General features: G+C 42.7%; 1 protein-coding gene across 6 annotated transcripts in view; it reads right to left on the bottom strand.

Moving 5' to 3' along the window:
* Nucleotides 1-1,767: 1,767 nt before the first annotated feature.
* ttll7 (tubulin tyrosine ligase-like family, member 7) overlaps nt 1,768-21,475 on the bottom strand; it is a 71,808-nt gene continuing 52,100 nt past the window's right edge. Inside the window, exons 16-23 of one of the 6 annotated variants that reach the window (XM_034582414.1) lie at nt 19,521-19,816; nt 18,187-18,321; nt 14,224-14,304; nt 11,692-11,852; nt 8,858-9,031; nt 7,362-7,468; nt 3,763-3,867; nt 2,932-3,059 (exon numbers count right to left, since the gene is read on the bottom strand). In XM_034582414.1, coding sequence (XP_034438305.1) covers nt 3,785-3,867; nt 7,362-7,468; nt 8,858-9,031; nt 11,692-11,852; nt 14,224-14,304; nt 18,187-18,321; nt 19,521-19,816 — 1,037 coding nt within the window. In that variant the 3' untranslated portion in view covers nt 2,932-3,059; nt 3,763-3,784. Of the gene's footprint in view, nt 3,060-3,762; nt 3,868-7,140; nt 7,469-8,857; nt 9,032-9,071; nt 9,628-11,691; nt 11,853-14,223; nt 14,305-18,186; nt 18,322-19,520; nt 19,817-21,475 lie in introns of those variants that run through there. The other 5 variants (XM_034582418.1, XM_034582415.1, XM_034582417.1 and 2 more) reach the window with 5 other exon arrangements.

The following is a 21,475-nucleotide window of genomic DNA, read 5'->3' as shown; positions in this document are numbered from 1 at the left end:
CACCTGTCTACGGGGGCCTCTGCTGCGAAATGTGATATCACTCCGAGGGTGACCCAGATAGCTTTGGAGCTGCTCGAGTAATGGATGTCAAGTGGACAGGAAGTTTTAAAACCCATTAGAGTCGTCGGCCCTTAAAGTCAGTTTTTATAATTAGTTCTGCTTGATTTTATTTGTTCAAAAGCTCCAACCTCTACTCAAACTAATTCATTGTTTACAGAGTCGTGCTCTGACATGTTGAAGTTCAGTCCATCAAAAAGCTGCTTGTTGAATCACAATATGAATATTTGCATTTCTGCATCTCTGCAAAATGAGAATGTTTAGTTTTAAAAGGGCTACAAGGAAACTGCTGCATAATTTATTGAAAATTGTAATAATTGTCTAATAATAATCTAAGTTTCTGCAGTAATTGTCTTGACGCTGCATATTTCTCTTCAGTTTTTGAGTCACACCAACAGTCACACACTGATTCTTGATCAAATCCGGTCGTTACGTCCACAAAGGAGGTCAAGTTTGGGATTGTGAAAATACTTCTAGACAAATTTCCATGATACTTGGTGGAGCCGTGGGACACAGAACAAGAAATAACCCATTAAATATTAGATCAGGACAAAGGTGCTGATCCACAATTTTTCTTTAATATATTTTAGCATTGCAATTTCTCAGATAAATGAATCCAAATGTTCATTTCACATGAACATTTGCTTCAGATCCAAACTAGTATGTCACTCAGAGCGCAAACCTCTGCCAACAGTCCCCTTAAATTCAATCAAGCTGCACCAAATTGCACACACTCATAGATATCCGTTCCCTAAATGTGCCTGATTTCTTTTTCATCAAGATCAGTGAATGGTTCTCTGCGGTGACTGTCGGGCCTCGGCGGAGGTGTGGTGCCATTTTAGTTTCCTTAAGTTCTGGTAGCTGAATGGTTGAGATAAATATTGTATAACCAATCAGGGACATTTATTTACGAGTGTCATATCCGCACCTGCTCTGCCCTCGTACAGTATCAGCTCCACTCTGACTCGCCCTCTCTTTAATGCACTCTCTTTCCTCTCTCTTGTCTTGGGTTTTCTTAACTCCGCATCAAGGATGTCTGTGTTCAGAAGATAACTAAAGAGAAATCTGCGACAAAAGTGCCGATTTAAAAACAGTCTACAGTGTAAAAACTGGGCTCCACTGATTTATGCAAGAAAAGACAACAGGAAGATGAACATGTGTTTGTTTAAACATTTTATTGCTATGTAAAATTAAAAATCTCATTCCTCCAATGAAAAAAAGTTCTACTCTTAAATAACACAAACAAAATCAGGCAAAAAAATAAAAAAATATTTGGCATTGTGAATTGATGTTCTGCATGTGTGGAAAATTTCAATTTGAGTAGATCTAGCAAAACAGATGTTATAAAATGTGCACTGTACTGTTTGGTACAGTCAAAACTACCACATTGAAAAGTTGAGTCATCGATCATCTGATGGGGTCGTTACACTGAACCAAGTAAACTGCTAAACATACAACGTTTCTCCCTATCAACATTTAACACTGTATTTAACTGAGGTCCTACAGTAGTATCATGATATATTAACCTTAAATAAATAAAACTGAACACGTGAAGCAGATGTGCTTATTATTGGCACATCCAATGAGTTTCCCTGGTACTTGTACCTACAGTGTGATGGAGAAAAAAGGCTGCAGCTGCTCGTCCCAGGAGAATAAATCACCGCCAGTACAACTGGTGCGTTTCAGCCGATGATCCGAGTCATTCGACCTGCTGCAAGATCTCTAAATGATGCAACACATCTCTATTATCCTTAACACATCCATAATCGAGACAAGAAATCTATAGGTGAAGTGTCTTCTTCTCAGAGCAGCCGATACAAGACACAATGATTCATGACAAACACACGACTTCAAGTATGTTCCGAACGCAGCTCCTCCGTTTCACCTCTACGCCCACGTGAGGGACTAAAATCTAGGCATGCAAACACGACTAAGATGTGCACCCACTTTCTCTTTCTGTGACAAACTGCAAAGTGCATTTACTGGGTAAGGAACTGGACGCTCGCTGGGACTTCAGTTTGGCTCCTGATGCTGTGGCATCAAAGTCGGCTCGTGCTCTGAGAGGCAAAGAGGCGTGGCTCTTCTACGTCCACATTCTGAACATTTTGTTGCTTGATAACAATGCTGCACCTACGATCGCACGTGTAAAACATGAGGCATAATCATTCAAAAGTGAAACAGTTTGAATTATCCGGACACCACCTCTCTATTGTTACCCTGAAAAACAAAAACATGGACATAAAGTGACTGTTATAACATTTCTAAACAGAAAGTCGCTGATATAAGTTATGAAATAAATTAAATTCTTACCACAGAAATAAGAGAAATGATTTTAGCCAGCAAAAATAAGCTTTTTGTTTTTGTTTTTCTTTTTAAATCCACTTCCCAAACAAGGGATAGCTTTAGTTGAATCATTCCATTTTTGCATTCTGCATCAGCATTCACTGCATTCATGGAATATCTTAGAAAATAAATAAGTACATAAATAAATAATCCTTGCATTGTTTAGTATCTGTTATTCTTGACTTTTACAGTACCATGACTTGTAACTGTACAGTGATTAGGTATATTACAGCCGTTACAATGAGGGCTAAAGGGAGGGTCAGAGGGTGCCGGTGTTCTGCTGGTCTGAGCAGGGCCAAACTAAACTAAACTGAACAAGGCCCTGAAGAAAACCTCAGTCACTCAGCCTTTCCTTGTTGATCTCCCACGAGGGGGCTTGGCTGAAGGGTGAGGCTCCCATCCGGTGTCCAGAGCTGCCCAAAGATCCAGCTCCATACCAGGATTGCTGAGATCGGAGTTTGGCTGGGTGAGAGTCAGGGGAGGGGGGGGTTGAAGTCAAAAAGGCGAGGTGTCAGTAGCCAGGGTTGCCACGGTGACCTCAGAAGTGGCCCATCCTGGCGGCGAAGAGGCTGCGGGAGCGCGGCATGACCGAGGAGATGCGGCCAAAGCTGGACGAAGGCCACTTCATGATGAACTGGGAGGTCACTGGCAGCACATACCTGGACAGGCAGACAGACAGGCAGACAGGCGAGAGCGAGGGACGCAGGGATTAGGGGGAAGGATGAACATAATGAGAGGATTAGATATGCAAAGGTCAAAATTTAGAGGTCAGGACGCATTAGTGCTCGGGACTGAGACCAAATATTCCTCATATATTGACTCTGCCATTTATGGACTTCTCCATTTGCACATTTCAACTTCAATAAAGACCTGATGATTTCAAGATATTACGACATAACCTTCCCTCTGACAATGAGAAAAAGAGGGAAAAGAAGAAAAATGTAAAGATGAGGCTTAAACTGTGAGAGCCATATGATCTGCGGTCTTTTGGGTTGGGCTGCAACTAACGAAGCCAGTTGTCTGATGGAAAAGACCAGGGTGAAATCTTCACTTTGTCTGACCAACAGTTAAAAACCCAAATATATTGAGTTTAGAATCGTGTTTGACAAAAAGCATCAAACCTTTATATTTAAAATGCTAGAAAGAGCAGATGTTTTTTGCAATGTATGATTATTGAAATGCAATGTACCAATTCATCAAATGCAATATGCATAGACATCCACTTACAGTGTTTAAATAGGTTGTCTGCAGTCTTCATGTATCGGCTCAAATTGTGGGCCTCGTACCGACTAAACCAGTTTCATTCTTTCATTCTTTGAATTCTCTACTAAATTTTTGGTATCAGGAACAGAAAATCCTCACCTATCATTCCACGGCAAAGACGTCAGAACCTTTCTAAGACTTTTCTATGACACCTTCCACCGAGACAGAGCAGTGAGGCAGCTCCTGCTAACAGCGTTCCAGTACCTGAGAATGAGACCAGCGTCAGGTTGAGATAAGAGTCAGGACGGGTTGAGCCCTGATCCCATCTTCCGTGGTTACTGGAAATGAGTCAGATATGGTTTGTCAGAGCAATGTCAGATGAGATGATCAAATCCTGGGGGAGGTTAACTCAAGGTTATGCAAACGTTTTGGGACGGCTGTTCAGAAGCCAATGAGACGGGGCAGTTTGAATTCTTCCACAGTTGGAAGAATAACTCCCATTCATTTGGGCTTTTGCAGCACACGTGTCAAATTGTGACATTATACATAGTGTAACCTTAATGGCACATCTGCAGTGAGGATCTTTGACTAATAAAAACTACATTTAATACTCGTTTAGTTAAACAAGTACAGTGGTCGAAAGAAATACTCCCTGTGGAAGTCCTTAAGATTTGACAATCTAATCAAAAGAGAGTCACTGGGGCAGAGGATTACTGAGTGAAGAAATAATATCTTCTTTAAAGCTGCTGCAGAGATAGAACATGTTTTACTCTGACAGCTCTCTTTTTTTTTTGTGGAATAGCTCTTGGACAAATTAGCCGAGCAGCTTCTTCTTCTAAACTCGACCGGAAAAGGGTGGGGGGGTGGGGGGTGTCGCTGAGGGCATCCACTTCAACACAGTCCCAGACCCGAGAGAGTTACTGGAGATTCAAATTAAATTCATTTAGTCCGACGAGAGTGTCCTTGAAACGGCTTCAAGTGGGCCACAGGTACCCCTCCAGCACATCTTCTTCATCTGAGACCGGACTTGTGGGAACGAGGGCTCAGTCCAGCACTTCTTCTAAAACTCCTCCATTCAAACCCCAGAGAGAGGTGGACAGGATCTGCTTTTGCTTTCAGCTTTTCAGATCTGCTCCTGTAAGGAGGCTCAAAGAGCAGTTTTAAAAGAGACATTTAGTGATTTTGTGCCATTATTTTCTGTCACACTTCATTTCTTATGTTCCTCGTCTCCCCGCTCGGCACCGTTTACTCCATCACCCTCCGCTGTGAGAGTCACTGTATCTGTAGGGATCTTGTCCCCGGATCTGTGGTATCTCTGCTTTCTCTCCTCCAGTCCCATAAGGTTTTCACTGAACACCTCGAGCCTAAGCATGGAAATAATAGTCCAAAGAAACCCATAAAGAAAATCAAATATTGAACATTCATTGGGGGGGCGGGTGTGTGTTCTTCTGAGCTCCTTTGTGAATATTCTGCTCATAGAATGTGGTGGAAGTGGCAAGGGGTGGGGGGTGGGGTGTGGGGGGTTCTCATGTCCATGCGGCCGCTGTCTCTGCAGGCTATATTTAATTGGACCCTCATTCTGCATCTTCCAGGTTCGTCCTCCTTTTGATCATAAAGAAGTGTCTTGGCAAAAAGGTGCATGCTTGAAAGCCAGGGGAGGCTTGTTCATGCACTCTGTGCTTTGCTCAATTCCATCAGTTGACAGGAAGACAGAAGTGATACACTACTGCTCCCGATCTGTACATGCAACGTTACGATCGACGCACTGACAGGCCTTGCACGCCACCGCTAAGTCCTCCACCGAGATGCAACTGCCACAGCGAATTAAGACGACGCCAGACAGAATGAAATACCATGACTAAGGATGGAGAGAAGACTGCCATGATAGCTGACGCAATCACAAGCCAAGAGGTACAAGGAGGCTTGGAGGTTATCTGCAGCCCACATTCAGCTCAACACCCCAATTAACCCTAATTACCATCACACTTTTCAACCAGATGAAAGTTAATAAAATCTGAAACTTTTGTCATCGTGGGGAAATTGTATTTGGGTAGTGACAGTAATTCGAGGCTTAACAAGAAAGTCATTAGCAGAGCTATTTGGCTTCTTCCTCTCATCTGCCCACACAGACTGAAGGACCTTGCTGGGACCCACGAGGCTGTTGACACACCTGATCAGGCCACTCCACACAGGAAGGATGCTCGAACAAGAGCGGGCAGGTGTGGTCAACAATGGGAGACCCCAAAGACCTTCGCTAACAGACCCACTTTGATGTGTGCTACAGGCTGCCAAGAGCTGTGTGTGTGTGTGTGTGTGTGTGTGTGTGTGTGTGTGTGTGTGTGTGTGTGTGTGTGTGTGTGAGAGAGAGAGAGAGAGTTATGTATGTGCGTTCATGCAGGAGAGATTTCAATGTGAGATATAGTTTAGTCAGACCACAGTGGTGGGGAAAAAAAACTGGCTTCCATCCAAGCATTTTTTTGTGCATTATCTTGTAGTGAATTGCAGAAGCTTAATGGAAATGGGGAAATCTTATTAAAAAAAATCCTAAATCTCCTTTTTATTTTCTGCAAAATACTAATAGCCTATAAGAAAATGTTCATCCATAGTGTCAGTCCCAGCCCTAACCCTGGTGTCAGGCATGGTGGACGGTCAATTCCTGACCTATTTCTCTGACTTCCATTTAACTCGGTCAAGATGTGTTAGGATGTCACAGAGGTTACAGTGCTATTAGTACAATATCCCCTACACGATGGTAAGACTTTCTTTTTGAGGAATACTTTGAAAGAGTCAGGATCTCTTCACAACCACTTTGGACAACTGGAAAACAAAAGTGGACTTTAATTTGACATGCCAGTTTGATGTGAACACAGCTCCGGAAAAAATAGTTTGAGGTTGGTTAAGTTTGAGTCACCGAGGAGAGACTCAACTGATCGTTGTGTAACAGTCATATGACGTGCATGCACGCACACACAGTCACACTCGCACACTCGGCTCTCTTATATTAAGCTTATGCATCAATGAGAAAATAATCCTAATTGCTTCTCAGCTATCTGGAGTGGCGGCGGGTTGCGACTGCTCCCTGCATGCCTGATGGAGCGATGTGATCGGCTTTGTGTTGTGAATCTGCAAACGACACGATGCAAGCCGAGCCACTTTCTTTCTTCTTGGGACAAGAAGAGAGCCGTGTTTGGGTTGATCGTGGCACTGATGACGCCGTGCAGGTGAGACTTAAAAGCTCCAACCGAGGACATTCGTTGTGAATATGCAGTCAGGGTGAGATTCTCTTGATAAAAGCAGTGCGTGAAAGGTGCAGATTAGCGTGTGGCAGCGGAGGTGACTGGCTAGTGATGTACAGCAAGCTGGCCGAATGGTTGCAGTGCCGACAAACAGTGATCCAAACAGTCTCAATATGCTTCCTTCTCCTGCCTCCTTCCTTTCAAATACACCTTTTCTAGATTTGGGCGACAAATAATCGGTATAATTTGAAATATATATGTATATATATATCTATATATATATACATATATATATGTTCTCAAGCCAAATAGTACTTATTAGAATGTTAGAATGTTAGTGGGGGTAAGGAGAGGAGGTCATGCTAGACTGTTTGTAAGCAACCATCGCTGGGCAGGTGGGACCAGGCCTTTGTTACAGCTGTGAGGTGGAGGAGCAGCAGCTGAAAGCGGTGGATAAGGGAAGGTGCTGGAAGATGGGGAGGGGGGGGGGGAGGGTTTAGCAGAACTAAACCAAGCTGAGACCTGCGTTGAGGGGCGAAGAGACGGAGGAAGAGGAGGAAGAAGAAGCGGCAGCGACAGCAGCAGGGGTGGAGCCATGGGTAGAGGCTGGTCCAGCAGCAAATGCCAAGCTTTTTTACACAGACATATATAGACACAGAAGAAATAAGGAGAGACAGACCAACGCATGCTTTAATGGACTCTCAAGGACACCTACTGCAGAAATAGTGAATATCATTTTGTGCATGCTCGACTTATTAAACCCAGCTACTCTTCTAGCTTTGATTTTTTATGCTTGGATCTATCCTCAGAACAAATTGGCTAAAGAAAACATAATGCAGAGTAACATGGTCAGATCAGTCACAACATAAACACACAAACCCCCACAGTTTTTTGAACAGCTGAGGTTTTTATACTGTAGGTGCAAATTGATAGCCTGTTAAAATATGCGTGAGAGTTATGAATCATGTAAAGCGAGGCCCCAGGAAAAAAGGAGCTCTCTCTCTCTAGCGCGTGCGTAAGGTCATTTGCTGCACAGGCTCATCTGGGCTCTAATTGAATTAAGCAGGCCTCGCGGGGCCCCAGGCTAACCTGAACACTAATCTGTGGGCCATTATTTCCTGTTAACAGTACACTCCCTCTCTCCCTCTCCTCATCCTCCTCCCTCTCTCTCTGCCTACCCAAAGCATATATGTGCTTTAAAAGTTCACTCACTCCGAACCTCCCACAGGGAAGAACCTTAAAAATAGAAAGAGGCCGATTTAGTTTGTTAGTTTTATCGAGGTTGTGTGATGAGGGCGTTACGTGGAGGAGAGTGACCTTTAATGACGATAGCTGTTGAAAATTCAAATCAAAGTTTTCGTGTCTGTATGTGAAAGTGTGTCAATAGAGTCTGTTTTTTTCCCCCCAGTGCTTTCTAAAGGGAGTTTTAACAGAGTTGAATACAACTGAGGTTAATTCTGCTTGAAGAGACGCTTTAATCAGGTTCTATCTGGAGCTGAACATCAGAGGTGGATGTAAAAATACTAGAGATGTTCCAATACCGATGCCAACATCAGAATTGTCTCTGATACGGCAGAAAATAATAGTTTTTTAAAAATGCACCGGTACCGGATTGGTGCAACACTTAGTGTTTTGATACTATTTTTACCAAATATATGGTGCACTTCTTTAATCTGTAAATTACTGTCAAAAAATGATTTACTTTGGGGTCAAAAGACTTCAGCTCAAAATCTACTCCTCTAACTATGTCATTTTCTTTATCAAAAGTTTAAGTTTGCTTTTCAGGCATTAAGATTGATTCTCTTTGCAGAACAAGAGCTCGACATCTTGCTCAAGGACACTGACTGAGTAGCTTAGAACCTCAAACCTTTTGACTCTTGACTCCCATCCTTTCCTCGAATCTTATCCAGCCACCCTACTGTATGATGTGCTATCTATTGCAGCAGGAATGCTACAATAATCTTTTGAAAATAAAGAAGTCAGTGGGAGGACCTCAGTGGGTTGGGTGCCCTTCTCACCTGGTGTCATCCCATTCGGGGCTGAGTCCGGTCAAAGAGCCGCGGGACTCGGAGACAAACTTGTAGACGACCAGGAGGCAGTCTCGGCACAGCTGGACCAGCCGGCGGCAGCACTGCAGCTCCTGGGGTGACACCACCTCACTGCTCTTACTGAAGATGGTCTCCCACGATGAACTGGAGAGCAGACAGAACACACATGCACACACAAGAGTCCAATTAAGTCAGCAGTTGTGCATTGTGTACGCCCACAAAGTTGAGTACAGTTTAATGTGTGTGGCCTCTCACTGTAGATGTGTAACACTGTACACTGGGATGCACACGCTCCCCCACACAGACATACAGGAAGGAAGGATGAAACAAATCCACGTACAGTTAACCCCCTTTACAGCCCCGGACATACCCCCGACTGTGAGCGAGCTTCAACAACTGAGACACGCAACCCTGGGGGGTACGTTTGATGTCTACCCCCTTTCACTTCTGCGAAGGCAGGGGGTGCTTCCTCTGAAAGGGTTCAGAACTGTGTGTGTTTCCATTCTCCTCCTCTAAGTCGTTTTCAAAGCCTGTTGAGTTCATCGCCCACAATAGCTGCTTGGCTGTTTGATTGTTGTTAAGTCCCTTAGATAAAATATCAAACAAGAGACAGAGAGGAGCAGGGTGGAGGGGCAGCTGCAGTCGGATTTAGCGTGTGCTTTTCGAGGTGCTCTGCTTCGCCGTCGCTGCACGACATCGTGGCCCCCTGTTGGGTTCCCCCATGCTGGGGCCGTGGCCTGCTGTAAGGGAGGGGCGGAACCATAGGTTAGTGAGCTAGCTAGATCATCCAGGGCAGGCTGTGATCAGACAAAAGCTGCATGGGGTGCATCGAGCCGGGGTTAGCTGAGGCTAGGCTAAGCTAATCCTCCTGGGCCTTTACCCTTCAACCGTGTCTTTTCTTTCCCTTTTTTTCCATTAATGTCTCATTTCCAATCCCTCTCCTCTCCACTTTCTCTCTGCCACAGTGTCCTTATCCCTTTCTCCTTCCGGTTATGATCCCCTCCATCTCTATCACTGACTCACTCCCTTCCTCGCCCTCCCTCAATTACAACTGCCAAGAAAGAAGGGAGGAGGAAAATGGAGAGCTGTGGGCAGCGACTTCAGTTACACACTCTGAGCCCTCTGTGTCGAGGGAAACACGGCCAGTGAGCAACAGAACTGTAAAGAATATGGAGAGGAGGAGACGTGAGAAGGTCAGACCTTTATCACAGACGATAAAGCCGCCAGCACAGCAGCTGTCTGCATGTCAGGCCTGTATATATGTGTGGAGGGTTTTTTTGAGGCGTGCTTAAGTCTTTGAGGGAATAAATGTGTGGAAACAATCTTGATGCATCTAACGCCATGGGTGTGTGTCTGGCTTTGAGAGAAACAAAATATACTTCTTGTGGTTAAGAAATCCCATATGAAGCACTGATGGGAAACAGTCCAGTCTGTGTGTGTGTGTCTGTGTGTGTCTGTCTGCTTTGGGCTTTCTCTAGGGACATGATCAAGTGGGCTGTCACTGCAGTTACTCATCTTTTAGGAAGCCACCAAAGAAAGCATGAAAAAAATAAATAACTAAAGTAACCACATGAAAACTTTAAAGCATCGGAAAAACAAACCAAAGTAAAAGAACTAAGAGGCCTCCTTTCAGCTCCTTCCTGCTGCCTCACAACCCCTCTCGTCACTTTGCTCTCACCTGTGAAAAAGCCCTGATTAACAGCCCAGATTTGTGACCTTAATTTGCACCCTGTCTCTGCAGAGCATCACGTCTCTTTCATCCCCGAGAGCTTTCAGGAGAGTGCAGCGGGGTCTGGTCGCTCTGTCACTCACTCTCCGTCATTCAGCTGCCGTTGCTTCCTTAGTCAAACTAAATAAAACTGGGAGAACGTCCCCGCTGTCACTGACACTGACAGACAGAGGAACACTGGGCTTAAGGACATGGGGAGATTGCACGAAGTGTGTGTGTCTACTTGTAGTTATGGAGATTGAAGAGTGGCATTATTGAATGGATGCAGTGGTATGAAACAAGTGATGACAGTGACTGCATCACCCTGCAGTCACTGTCATCACTTGTTTTGATTCTGAAGTATTGGTTTTCAGCAACTGAAGCTCATTCAGGGAAGTTCATTGTAATATTGAGGACAATTTGTGTTTCTTTTTTACAATTGCAGTTAAAATCTGACTTAAACTTCAAGTCTTACATTTTACTATCTTTTTTTTATTAGGGTCTTTTTGCTGATTGTATGTTTTTGCAAATTTTCTGAATTTGATGGTTCTATGTTATGTACATAGAACCATCAAAAGGGCGTTTTCACATCTGCCTTGTTTGCCGTGGACATTTGGACTTGAATCCCCCCCAAAAAACAGGTGTGAAAGGTGCTGGGGACCATGGTCTGAACCAGGTGATGCTGGTAGTGATACCATAATGATATTACAGTGGCAATGAAATTAATCAAATGTACTGGTTCATTCATGTTCTCTATTCAAACATAAAGACTACTAACCACTGAAATGACAACACAGCAACGTCAGATGCATCAGTCTACAAGCCAATCAATGAAGAGTAGGTAGACTTAGCCCACAGGTAATGACAACAGGACGCATGTATGTCCTACTTACATCTTAACTTCGAAGATCAAATGTAAATATTCTAACAAAGACCAAATTTGAAAAAAGACAGCAGAGCTGGTAACATCCTGTAAAAATAATTCATTGTAACATAAACTGGAAGTGATCTCTCAACACATTCACTCCAAGCTCTCATACTGTGTGCAGGCGTGTGGAGATGACAGTGGGCAGGTTAGCTACACAAACTGTCCTACCCGGTGTTGGAGAAGCAGTTCCACAGGCCCTGCCCGTGACTCCAGAGCAGCCGGTTGAAGACTCGGTTAAAGAGCCGATAGAGGTGGAGGCTCTCCACATCTGGCTCTCTCCAGATCCGCTGCAGTGCCGAGCGTACATTGGTGCGCACAATGTCCAACACCTGAGTGACAGAGAAAATGAAAGTGAGACAGGGAAACGAAGAGGTGTAAATCAAGAATGTGATAATGAGGGAAATTAGTGCTGCTAGAGGTGACAGCTTTTTTAATTGATCTGCATTTGTTGGCAACTGTAATTTTTTTTCCTGATCTTTTTATCATACCTTAAAATTAGCTATCAGAAGATAATGGATTCACTCAATAACTGAGGGCAAGCTCGCATGTATGAATAAATACAGACAGCACACAAAGCACATTAACACATACTGAAAACTACTTTAATCAGACTGTACACGTATATATATTTAGATTTTGAGCAGGATGATCTGTGCGTCCGTATTAAAGTGCATACAGAGTGTGTGTTGAGAGAGAGAGAGAGAGAGAGAGAGAGAGAGAGAGAGAGAGACTTGGTAGAGGCAGGACAGAAAGTACTGGGGCAGGCAGGAGAGAGCATGGGAGAGGACTAATTGCTGCACTAACGTCAGTCTCACAGAGAAGGTGTCAGAAGTTCCTGGGCACTCTGAGAACACCTGCGCCATCCTTCCATCTTCCTTCTTTCCGTCCCTCCCCACTTCACTGCCTTCTCTACCACCCTTTTTCCTTCTCTTTTCACCCTGCACAGAGTGCAGCGCTGTGGCTCTTTTGACTTTGATTCCTCGCTCCTCATTACTGACGTGCCCGTCTAACTCTGTGTGAGCGTGCATGTGTGTTTTGCGATGCGAAGAGGCAAGATTTCCCTACAGCAATATGAGGCAAGCGAGACACGCTTACACACTCCAACTGATAGATGAGCAAACACACACACACACACACACACACACACACACACACACACACACACACAGATATGTTTTGGTATGGTAATCAGATGGCAGAGCGGTGGGCGCTACATTCCTGACCTCTGCCTGCTGCTCATTAGGCTGCTCCACTCCAAATAAAACATCAGCTCGCACCGCCACAGCCCACAACACAGCGACACACTGTTGTGCAGATATCAGTGGCTGAGACATGGCATCATTACTGACACACCTACTGGCTGCCATTTCACGTCTTGTCCCCTCTTCTGTTTTGTTTACATCCTCTTTGGTCTCTCTACATCTCACTGTCTGCCAGGGTAATGATCTTCGTACATGTCTTCTTCCCCCTCTAATAATTGATTTTGGGGATTACATTTCTACTTTTAAAAGTTGTTCAAAGACTTTGAAAGGAATAAACAAGAGTGGTGACATAGCTGCTTTTAAATTGTCCACTTTACACAGGGTGATGGTTTCGATCGTGTAGCAGCATTAACGACCAGAGGTTATTTAAACAGATGTCAAATGATGATTGTAGCCCATTTTTAAGATTTTAAGAGTAAATGTATCCAGAAATGAAGCATTATACATAATGATAGTGATAGAGAACTCCGCTGTTATTAATTACAATTAAGTTCAGTAAGAATCTATCGTTGACGAATTAGCCTCTGGGGGCAACAGCCAATAATTTTGGTCGTCTGCTTTAGAGAGTGAATATCCAGGCCAAGAGTCCCATCTTCGACTCATTGTACACTGTCACAGTCCAACAAGTCCACATGATCCACACAATTCTTCACACAAAAGCAAACATGATTTTTTTTTTGTGGGCATTTCAGGTCCAAACAACGTTTTGGCTGATCTCTATTAACAGCTATCTGCATTCATATGCAATCAAAATTGGTCATACTAGAAACAAGAAGGTTTGTGGAACCCAAGATTCTTCCTATTCTCATGTAGAATCTGTTTGTAGAGATTAAGTAAGTATTATTAATGAGACCAGTCACCTGACACACGCTCATGATTTATCACACAGAAATACCTCTTGGCATTTTGCTGTGTATCCCTCAACTTTCCTCTAGACCTGTAATTGGTTCAAATGTTGCTTATAAAATTACAGAAAATTGTGTTTCCATGTGCAGTGCAATTTTACACAGATACCAGCCAGAATCCTGAAACTCTTTTCTATCAGCACAGTTTAAATGTTAGCCTCTGTAGTACGAGGCCACATCTCCACCAGTGCTTCCCCCTACAGCGATCTCACAAACCAATAAACTGCAACAACTCTTCTATCTCAGAGGTCCTCTCCTTTATTTATGTTCTATGTTGAACTGTCTCTTGTTGTGTTTCAGGGTTTAGGATTTTCACCACTTTGAAAAGTGGCTTTTAGTCAAGATTCTTGCAAATATCAAACAGGCTTGAAATAACGTGGGTAGCCCTGAAAGTAATTTAAACTTTGCAAACATATTCTTACAAAATCTGGTAGCTACTAAGGATGTGGAGCCAACCCATTGTCCAGTTCTCTAATGGGACAAGATAAATTGACCCAGATATCTTCAGGTCTGATACCAGCATAAAAACTCACCTTCCGTTGTTTGGTCGAGTCCAGCTTCACCAGCCAATAGGAGGCCACCTTTGGTTTGTGGTATTTCCAGTTGTCAAGGATCTAAGTGAGGAATAGTCAGGGTGAAACACAGTTGTATAGACATAAAGAAAGAAGACTTGCCTTATTACAGACTGCCATTCTTTAATAAGTTGAATTACAATGAGAAAAAATATAGAAACTCCTTTGGAGTTTGGTGGTGATAATAACAACAGAAAAGTAGTCTTCTGTCATTTCATTGAATCTTTTGTTAAAAAAAAGGTTACTACACCACTCTTCCATTGATGTGCAGTTCAGTCACTGCATAGAACAATGTGACATGTTTTTAATTAAATCACTCAATGTGCTGGATCTTTGTCTCTCATTCATACTTTGGAAATGTTCCATGTTCATACATGGCACGACTTCTCTTTTGATGAAAAGGTTTTGTATTTTGTGATATTTGGCATCTGGCTTGTGAGTGTTTACTGCAGCACAACACTACGCTGCTTGTTATTCTGTCTTCAGTGTGCAGGGAGAGTAGTTTGAACTTTTGGCATCACACCAATTTCCTGCCTGTTTTACAAAACTAGTGTAGATTTTTATCTCACACGGCCTCAGACTCAAAACCCTTGCTTTGAAATGAGGGTCTGCATGATCCAGGCAGATAATTTAAAACATCAATTCTCAATTTCTCATGAATGGTTTAAATAATGTACTTTTTGTTGGTATTTTCCAAGTCAATCAGCTCTTAGTTGGTGCTTTTTATGGAAAAATGAGTCAAGTTCATTTTCAAACATATAAAACTGGCTGAAGAATTACAGGTAGGTTTTCTGTGTTATTGGTGAATTGCAACACAACTGATTTACGATCTTTCTTTTCCTCAGTGTGCGATAAATCCTTTGGGCATGTGTTGTTATGTTCAAAAGCTGCGCTGGATATCCCCCAAGCACCTGCTCCTAGTGCCAGCACCACTGTGTACGTACAGCCACTGTTACTGTTGTTCTGTTGACTTAGTCTATATCTCCCCACTGGTGTAAACCTCACATGTAGCATTCTAGATCCCCTGCAAACAGTGCTCCCAGTGGGAATCTCCAGTGTAAACTTTATGTGTATTCACACACACATACACACACACATAAAAAAAACAATCCCCAAGGATTAACAGATACAGAGCTAAGGTATAACAAACACTTTTTTCACTTTCCAGAAAGTTACTTATTGAGCCTCGAAGGTGTATTATTTTTGTATCAGTTGATTAATATCATTATTATTATTATTATTTTGGTCAAAAAAGCTGAAATTGCAAAACCAATGCGACCAATCTGTGGCTTTGTAATAAAAGATCAAAGTCCAGCTCAATTTGCTCTACAAATAGTATTTAAAAATCTAACATGACAGATTTTTCACATCTCCTAAACCGTGGGTTCAATTTTTACCAAATGTCCTACTTTTAAAGATATTGACCAATAAACTTCACAAGACATGAAGTTCATTAATAATTACATAACTCCATTGCTTATTTAAACCACTTTGAAATTACACATGAATTCATCAAAAGCCCGGAAGCACATAAACACATGATGGATTTCTGGATAAATATGAACATTTGTCCATTTGTGATCAAATTGTTGGATATTTTTGTGAAACCACAAAATGATGCACAAATTGAACTAATTTGTAAATCTTGTTTTGTATTTGTAGATGAAGAAAAACGAATTTTTGAATATTTGGTGTCTAATATCGCTCATAGACCCCCACTCATTGCTACGTGCAGCTTTAATTTGCGGTGACTGCGCTGCTTCCTTTTGTTGAGGAAGCTTGAACCAGGAGCTGCTGCTTCCGGCTGTATTTTCTCTATTTTACTTGTTTAGCTTCTTCTCTAAATAAGATCCTCATGAACCTTGTCTGGTAGGCAGCGAGCTCATTTGTCACATTTGTTTCGTACGTACACAAATTACCCTCAATTAAAGCACCTAAAAAAACCACGCTAAATACATTTCACCTTTCATGGTTCCAAATGCCACAAAAAAAAAACGGGTTTGAGTGAAAGATAAAGGAGGCAATTTCTCTGATGCAAACACATCATTAGCCCAATTAGACCTCAAACTTTAAATCATAAAATAAAAAAATAAAGTGAACGCTCCTTGTCTCTCGAGGCGAAGAGTGAAGGATACAGGTGCAGCCGTTTGTCTGCATTTTCACAGCGCTCTCATTAGGGTTTGTTAACAGCACAGGTGTGGTGGTAATTGTCTCTCACAACCCCCGATACACACACACGTCACACATACACACACATTTTCTTTTCGTTGTTCTTGGGAGAAAATTGTATGGGAATGTGTTAATTACATGGTTGACTTGCCCATAGTTAACCTTACTTATAACCACTACATATTTATTAAGATGTATTTTTTCTTTATTAGATCATTATTAGGAATGTTATGCTAGTCTTGAATAGTTGGAGGATGGTGCCTTCACTGAGCTTCTAGCTGCGGCTGCTGAGTGTTGTAGTACAGAGTCACAGCCAGTAGTGTAGTGCAGGCTATACGCAGGTAAAACATGCAGTGAAGTTATTTATATAGTACTATTTGCAAACTGTTATATTTATAGAGTAATATTTCAAAATTGACCCATGACAAAAATAATAAAATTTTATAATGGTGGCACACTCTGACTTAAACTGTCTGTTGCTAATCAACTCTTCAATGTGAGAGTTTAAAAAAGAAACTACTGGCCCATAGACAACTTGGTTGACTCAAAATCATGTAGTTGCCATCACCCTGATGTCTGTACAAGTCTGCATCTGACACACAACTTTTATCCTTTGCTGGATGGGCTGAAAAACAAATAAGAGTATACCCACTTCTCTAGGCACCACAAAACCACTTTTGGATTGTTGACCTTGGCTCGAATGTGACATAAAAACACTCTGGTACACCTCTTCCTGTATACTTCACATGTGGCTGACTAAAATCAGATGTTGGCCATTGAAGATGTTGGTGGTATCAGTTAGCCTAGTGAAGACAAACTGTGTGGCTGCTGTCCTTTCAGCACTGTGAGAGCAGTGGTGCTGAACAGACAGCTGGTGGTGGGGACAGCAGTGGAAGCAGCAGAGGTCAGAGTCGGTGGACACGGGACAGTCGGATGCTTTCATCTAACTTCTGCTTCTGCTGTGAATTCAAGGTGCCTCAGCCTCTTTGTGGAGTTTTTTTAAAGATTTTTCTTTTTCTTTGGTTTTCAGCATTATCCGAATATGATTTTTTAATTTATTCAAGTCATTTGGAAAATGCATGTAAAAAACAGCTGTTTCTGCAGTAGTGCATAATTGTGAGTCAATAGCTATGGCTCATCACTAGATCTAATATGGAGATCATTGGATTCTTGTGCAGACTACTACCAACAGTACATTCATAATTAACATCATTTAATTCCATTTAATTAATCTGGTATACTGTTAAACCTTATGAGACACATTTTATATATACAGAAATATTTTAGAAAAACATAAAGTCAAGTAATAGTTTAAGCAATAACACAAACATACAGATGCAAACAAATGTGCACACAGCAAAGAGAGGGCACGGTGATCCGACCAAAAATAGAGGAGACAGTGATTAAAACTAAGGAGCAGTGGGGAATGAGTCGGGGCAGCAAACTGAGCGACAGGTTGTCACTGGGGTCATTTGAAAGACAATGGGAGCCAGGCCAATGAGGACAGGCTATTGTGGAGGGAGGAGAGGAGGTCACTTTTAGTTAGACTGCAGAGTGTGTGCACCTGGCCACAGAGGGGGCTCTGGGAATATAGCAGGATTTCTGCTCCACCTGTACTCCATGTTCATTCCCATTCTTAACTGTGTTTATTTCAGTCTTTTTCTTACAATACTTGTTAACAATTTGTTTCTGCCTCAGAATCTGAATCATTTCAATACACATTAAAAACACAGACTGGATAAACCATGCACCCACCTCATCCAGCACAGCCTCGGCCTCTTCCTCGGTTTTGCCAGGGAACCTGATCCTCATGGCGGTGAGCGCGGCCAGGGTCTGACGCACCAGCTCCGCCTCCTGCTCTTTACTCCTCAGGTTTATTAGCGGATCGCTCTAAACACACAAACAAGTCGAGCACAAAGCTCAAGAAAACCCATTCTGCGTACAGATACACACCATGATACATTTATTTATAAGCACCTTTCAAGACTCCCAAGGACACTTTACGAATACAAGAAACATCCATTATTAAAGTGAATGTTTCATTCAGCACTTTAGTGTCATCTCACGTCTATACCAGGCTCAAATATAACCTGCTACTAACACACATGGAAAAGGAATTCATTTGATTTGATTTAACTATTGATACGTTGACTACATTTTACTATTTAAATGGCTGCTGTTATTTTATTTACTAATTACTTTTTCATGTCAGCGCACATTTTATTAATCTCAATCGAATACTGTATTATATATATTAGTCATTATTATTTCTTATTCCCAGACATTTAATCTTCTGTATGTTATGCCCTGAGAGCACAGTAATGTATGATGCTGCTTCAGTATCATTTGTTATAGTTACAGATCATTATTTATGTACATAGCGGTTAGCTCAGTGCAGCATCCACAACATACAACATGCTGCATAAATCCTGTTCAAGCATGTAGTTATTCCCACATGTGTGATTCCCACGGGGAACTCAAGTGTGCAAGAAACCAGAGAATAAAATAGAGAAATACATACATGCATGTCAGGATACAAGCATACACCCAGTGCACGCTATGGCTTTTTTCCAGTGTATAGTTTTCCACTTGTTTTTTTTAATCAGTGTTAAAAAAAAGTATCCTGTCTCATTTTATTTTGTCCAAGTGTATTCAAAGGTTGCCAGAGCACTTGTAATGAAGGACAGGGAATGGAGGAGGCAGGCGGAAAGCAACAGATGGCTACAGAATAGAGGATTATTGTCATGGGCTGCAGAGGGTCTTTACAGTATCATGGAGATACTTAAGAGATTCTTTGTGGGCCAGGATACAGTAAATGTCAGAGGAGGAGAGGAGCAGTAAAAAGGGTAAAAGCGGTGGTGACAGAACTGGTTAAGTTGCAAGTCAGTGTTTTGTGAAACAGAATTTGAAAGTAATTCTTGAATTTTTTCTTTTAGTAGTAAAGCAGCAGAGGATTTTCTCATTGAGGAAAATGACAGCTTGACAGTCTGAGAATGAATTTAGTGACTGACAACCCATCTCACTCATTGTGAACAGTAAAGAGGTGAACACGACCCCTTGTGTGTGTGTGGGGTTTTTATTGATCTTACTATGTTGGAGTGGATGGTTCCCAGGCTGTTGCTGTGAGGCACACGGTGGGTGGAGCCACTGCGGCTCAGCGAGTGAGAGCGCAGCGTGGCGGAGGTCGGCCTGACGAGGGGCGTGGCCACGGGGACTGTAGGCGATTGCTTGGTAGACAGCCCACGCACTTCACTGGGTGACGAGAGGGAGGCGATGGAGCGCGGACAGGAGATGGAGCGCCTGATTGGACCAGAGAGTGTCGGCGATGCGGAGGGGGCGGGGCTGGTTTTCAGCGGCTTGACGGGAGGTTTCCAGTGCATGCGACCTGTAAGAAAACAGAGAGATGGAGGGGTGGGGGTTGAGGGGGAGGAACACTGACTCACTGTGACACTTTGATTTTATTTTTTTACTCCTGATCCTGTCTCAGCCTCCCACCTCCCCGCCTCCCCCCAGTCAATGTCAAGCTCTCCTCTCTGCTTTCCATCCGTTGCCGGGTGGCTTTGGAGATGAAGTGTGGCATTAAAAACTCCTGTAGCCGCACTCCAGCCCACTGGCCCAGTAGCTGTGTGTGTGTGTGTGTGTGTGTGTGTGTGTGTGTGTGTGTGTGTGTGTGTGTGTGTGTGTGTGTGTGTGTGTGTGTGTGTGTGTGTGTGTGTGATTAACGACCGCAGCATATGTAGGCAAAACCAGAAACTAAAAAGTGATCCTGTCTGGTTTCAGAACGGATTAAGGAGCAGCTCTCTCTCTGTCTGTCTCTGGAACACACACACACACATATATATATATATATATATATATATATATATATATATATATATATATATATATATATATATATATATAGAAATATAAATACTTTTGATATACACACATGCACACACACACAATTCAAACACAGGCAAACAGAAAATGAAGCTGAAAACTCACACTGACACTCTCCACACCCTTGAAACTCCTCCAGCTTGTCTACCAGCCAGTGTATTAGCATGTGTTTTTTATTTGTGCGGTATGTCTGTCTGACATTAACTGTGCACACAAGTGATTATACAACGTGTGTGTGCGTGTGTGGCTGCTGAACCTTTCGAGATTTGGCCATTGCCAAATGAGAGCATTATGGGGCTTAGTCCTAGCAGCCCTTTGGTGGCTTGGTATGAATTATGGCTTGGCAGAGATTTGCTGTGTGTCTCTGCGCGCACACACACACACACACACACTCATTGATACTTAGTCCAAAAGTTGGGCTCTTTCGCAGATTATTTTCTTATTTTGTGACAAAGAGAATTAGCTAATTCGAGGCTCCTCCCTATTGAGTAGTGAAACCGATGGCTGAAAGTAGAGATTTTTTTTCCCTTCTCAAGGTCAGAACATAAGATGACTGCGTGCGATGTCCTCTGTCTCACCTCAGAGAGCAGATAGTGAGTTGAAGTGTGCGACTTATGAGAATTTGTGGTAATATTTGAAAACCCATTGCTCTCCCTATAAAACATTAAACTCAAGGTGTTCTCAAGGTAAACAACAAAGAGGATCTTTTCTTCCAATCAAGTTCATTCTTCTCTTCATCCCTGCCTCTTCCTTCACCTTCCATTTACTGAAACTGTTCACTTATTCAAGATGCTTTTTTCTATACTCAAGTGCTTTTCAAACATTCTGCGAGTGTTTGGGTCTACAGCTGTTCAAGATGGGAAGATTCTTGGCAACAAAGAGCCACATCCCATGAGTCACAGGCTATGATCACTCTGCTTGCACTTTAATTAAAATCCAAGGATCTGGTCCCATTTTCACACATCAATCAGCTGGGCTGCTGAACATCTGTAATGTAGCCTCTGCTGGCTCATACCAGCAAACCCTGCCCTGCACTGCTTCTGCAGAGTGTGTACCGGGGGCGCGTGCACCGCAGCCACTGATCAAAGCAAAACCCTCAGCATTGTGTGTGCGAATGTGCACATTTACACTATATAAATGTGTTCAGCACAACTATGAATAT

Source organism: Hippoglossus hippoglossus, chromosome 4 (genome assembly GCF_009819705.1).
Source record: "Hippoglossus hippoglossus isolate fHipHip1 chromosome 4, fHipHip1.pri, whole genome shotgun sequence".
NCBI lineage: Eukaryota > Metazoa > Chordata > Actinopteri > Pleuronectiformes > Pleuronectidae > Hippoglossus > Hippoglossus hippoglossus.
The sequence above is the reverse complement of the archived record's forward strand: the minus strand, read 5'-3'. Positions and strand labels throughout refer to the sequence as shown.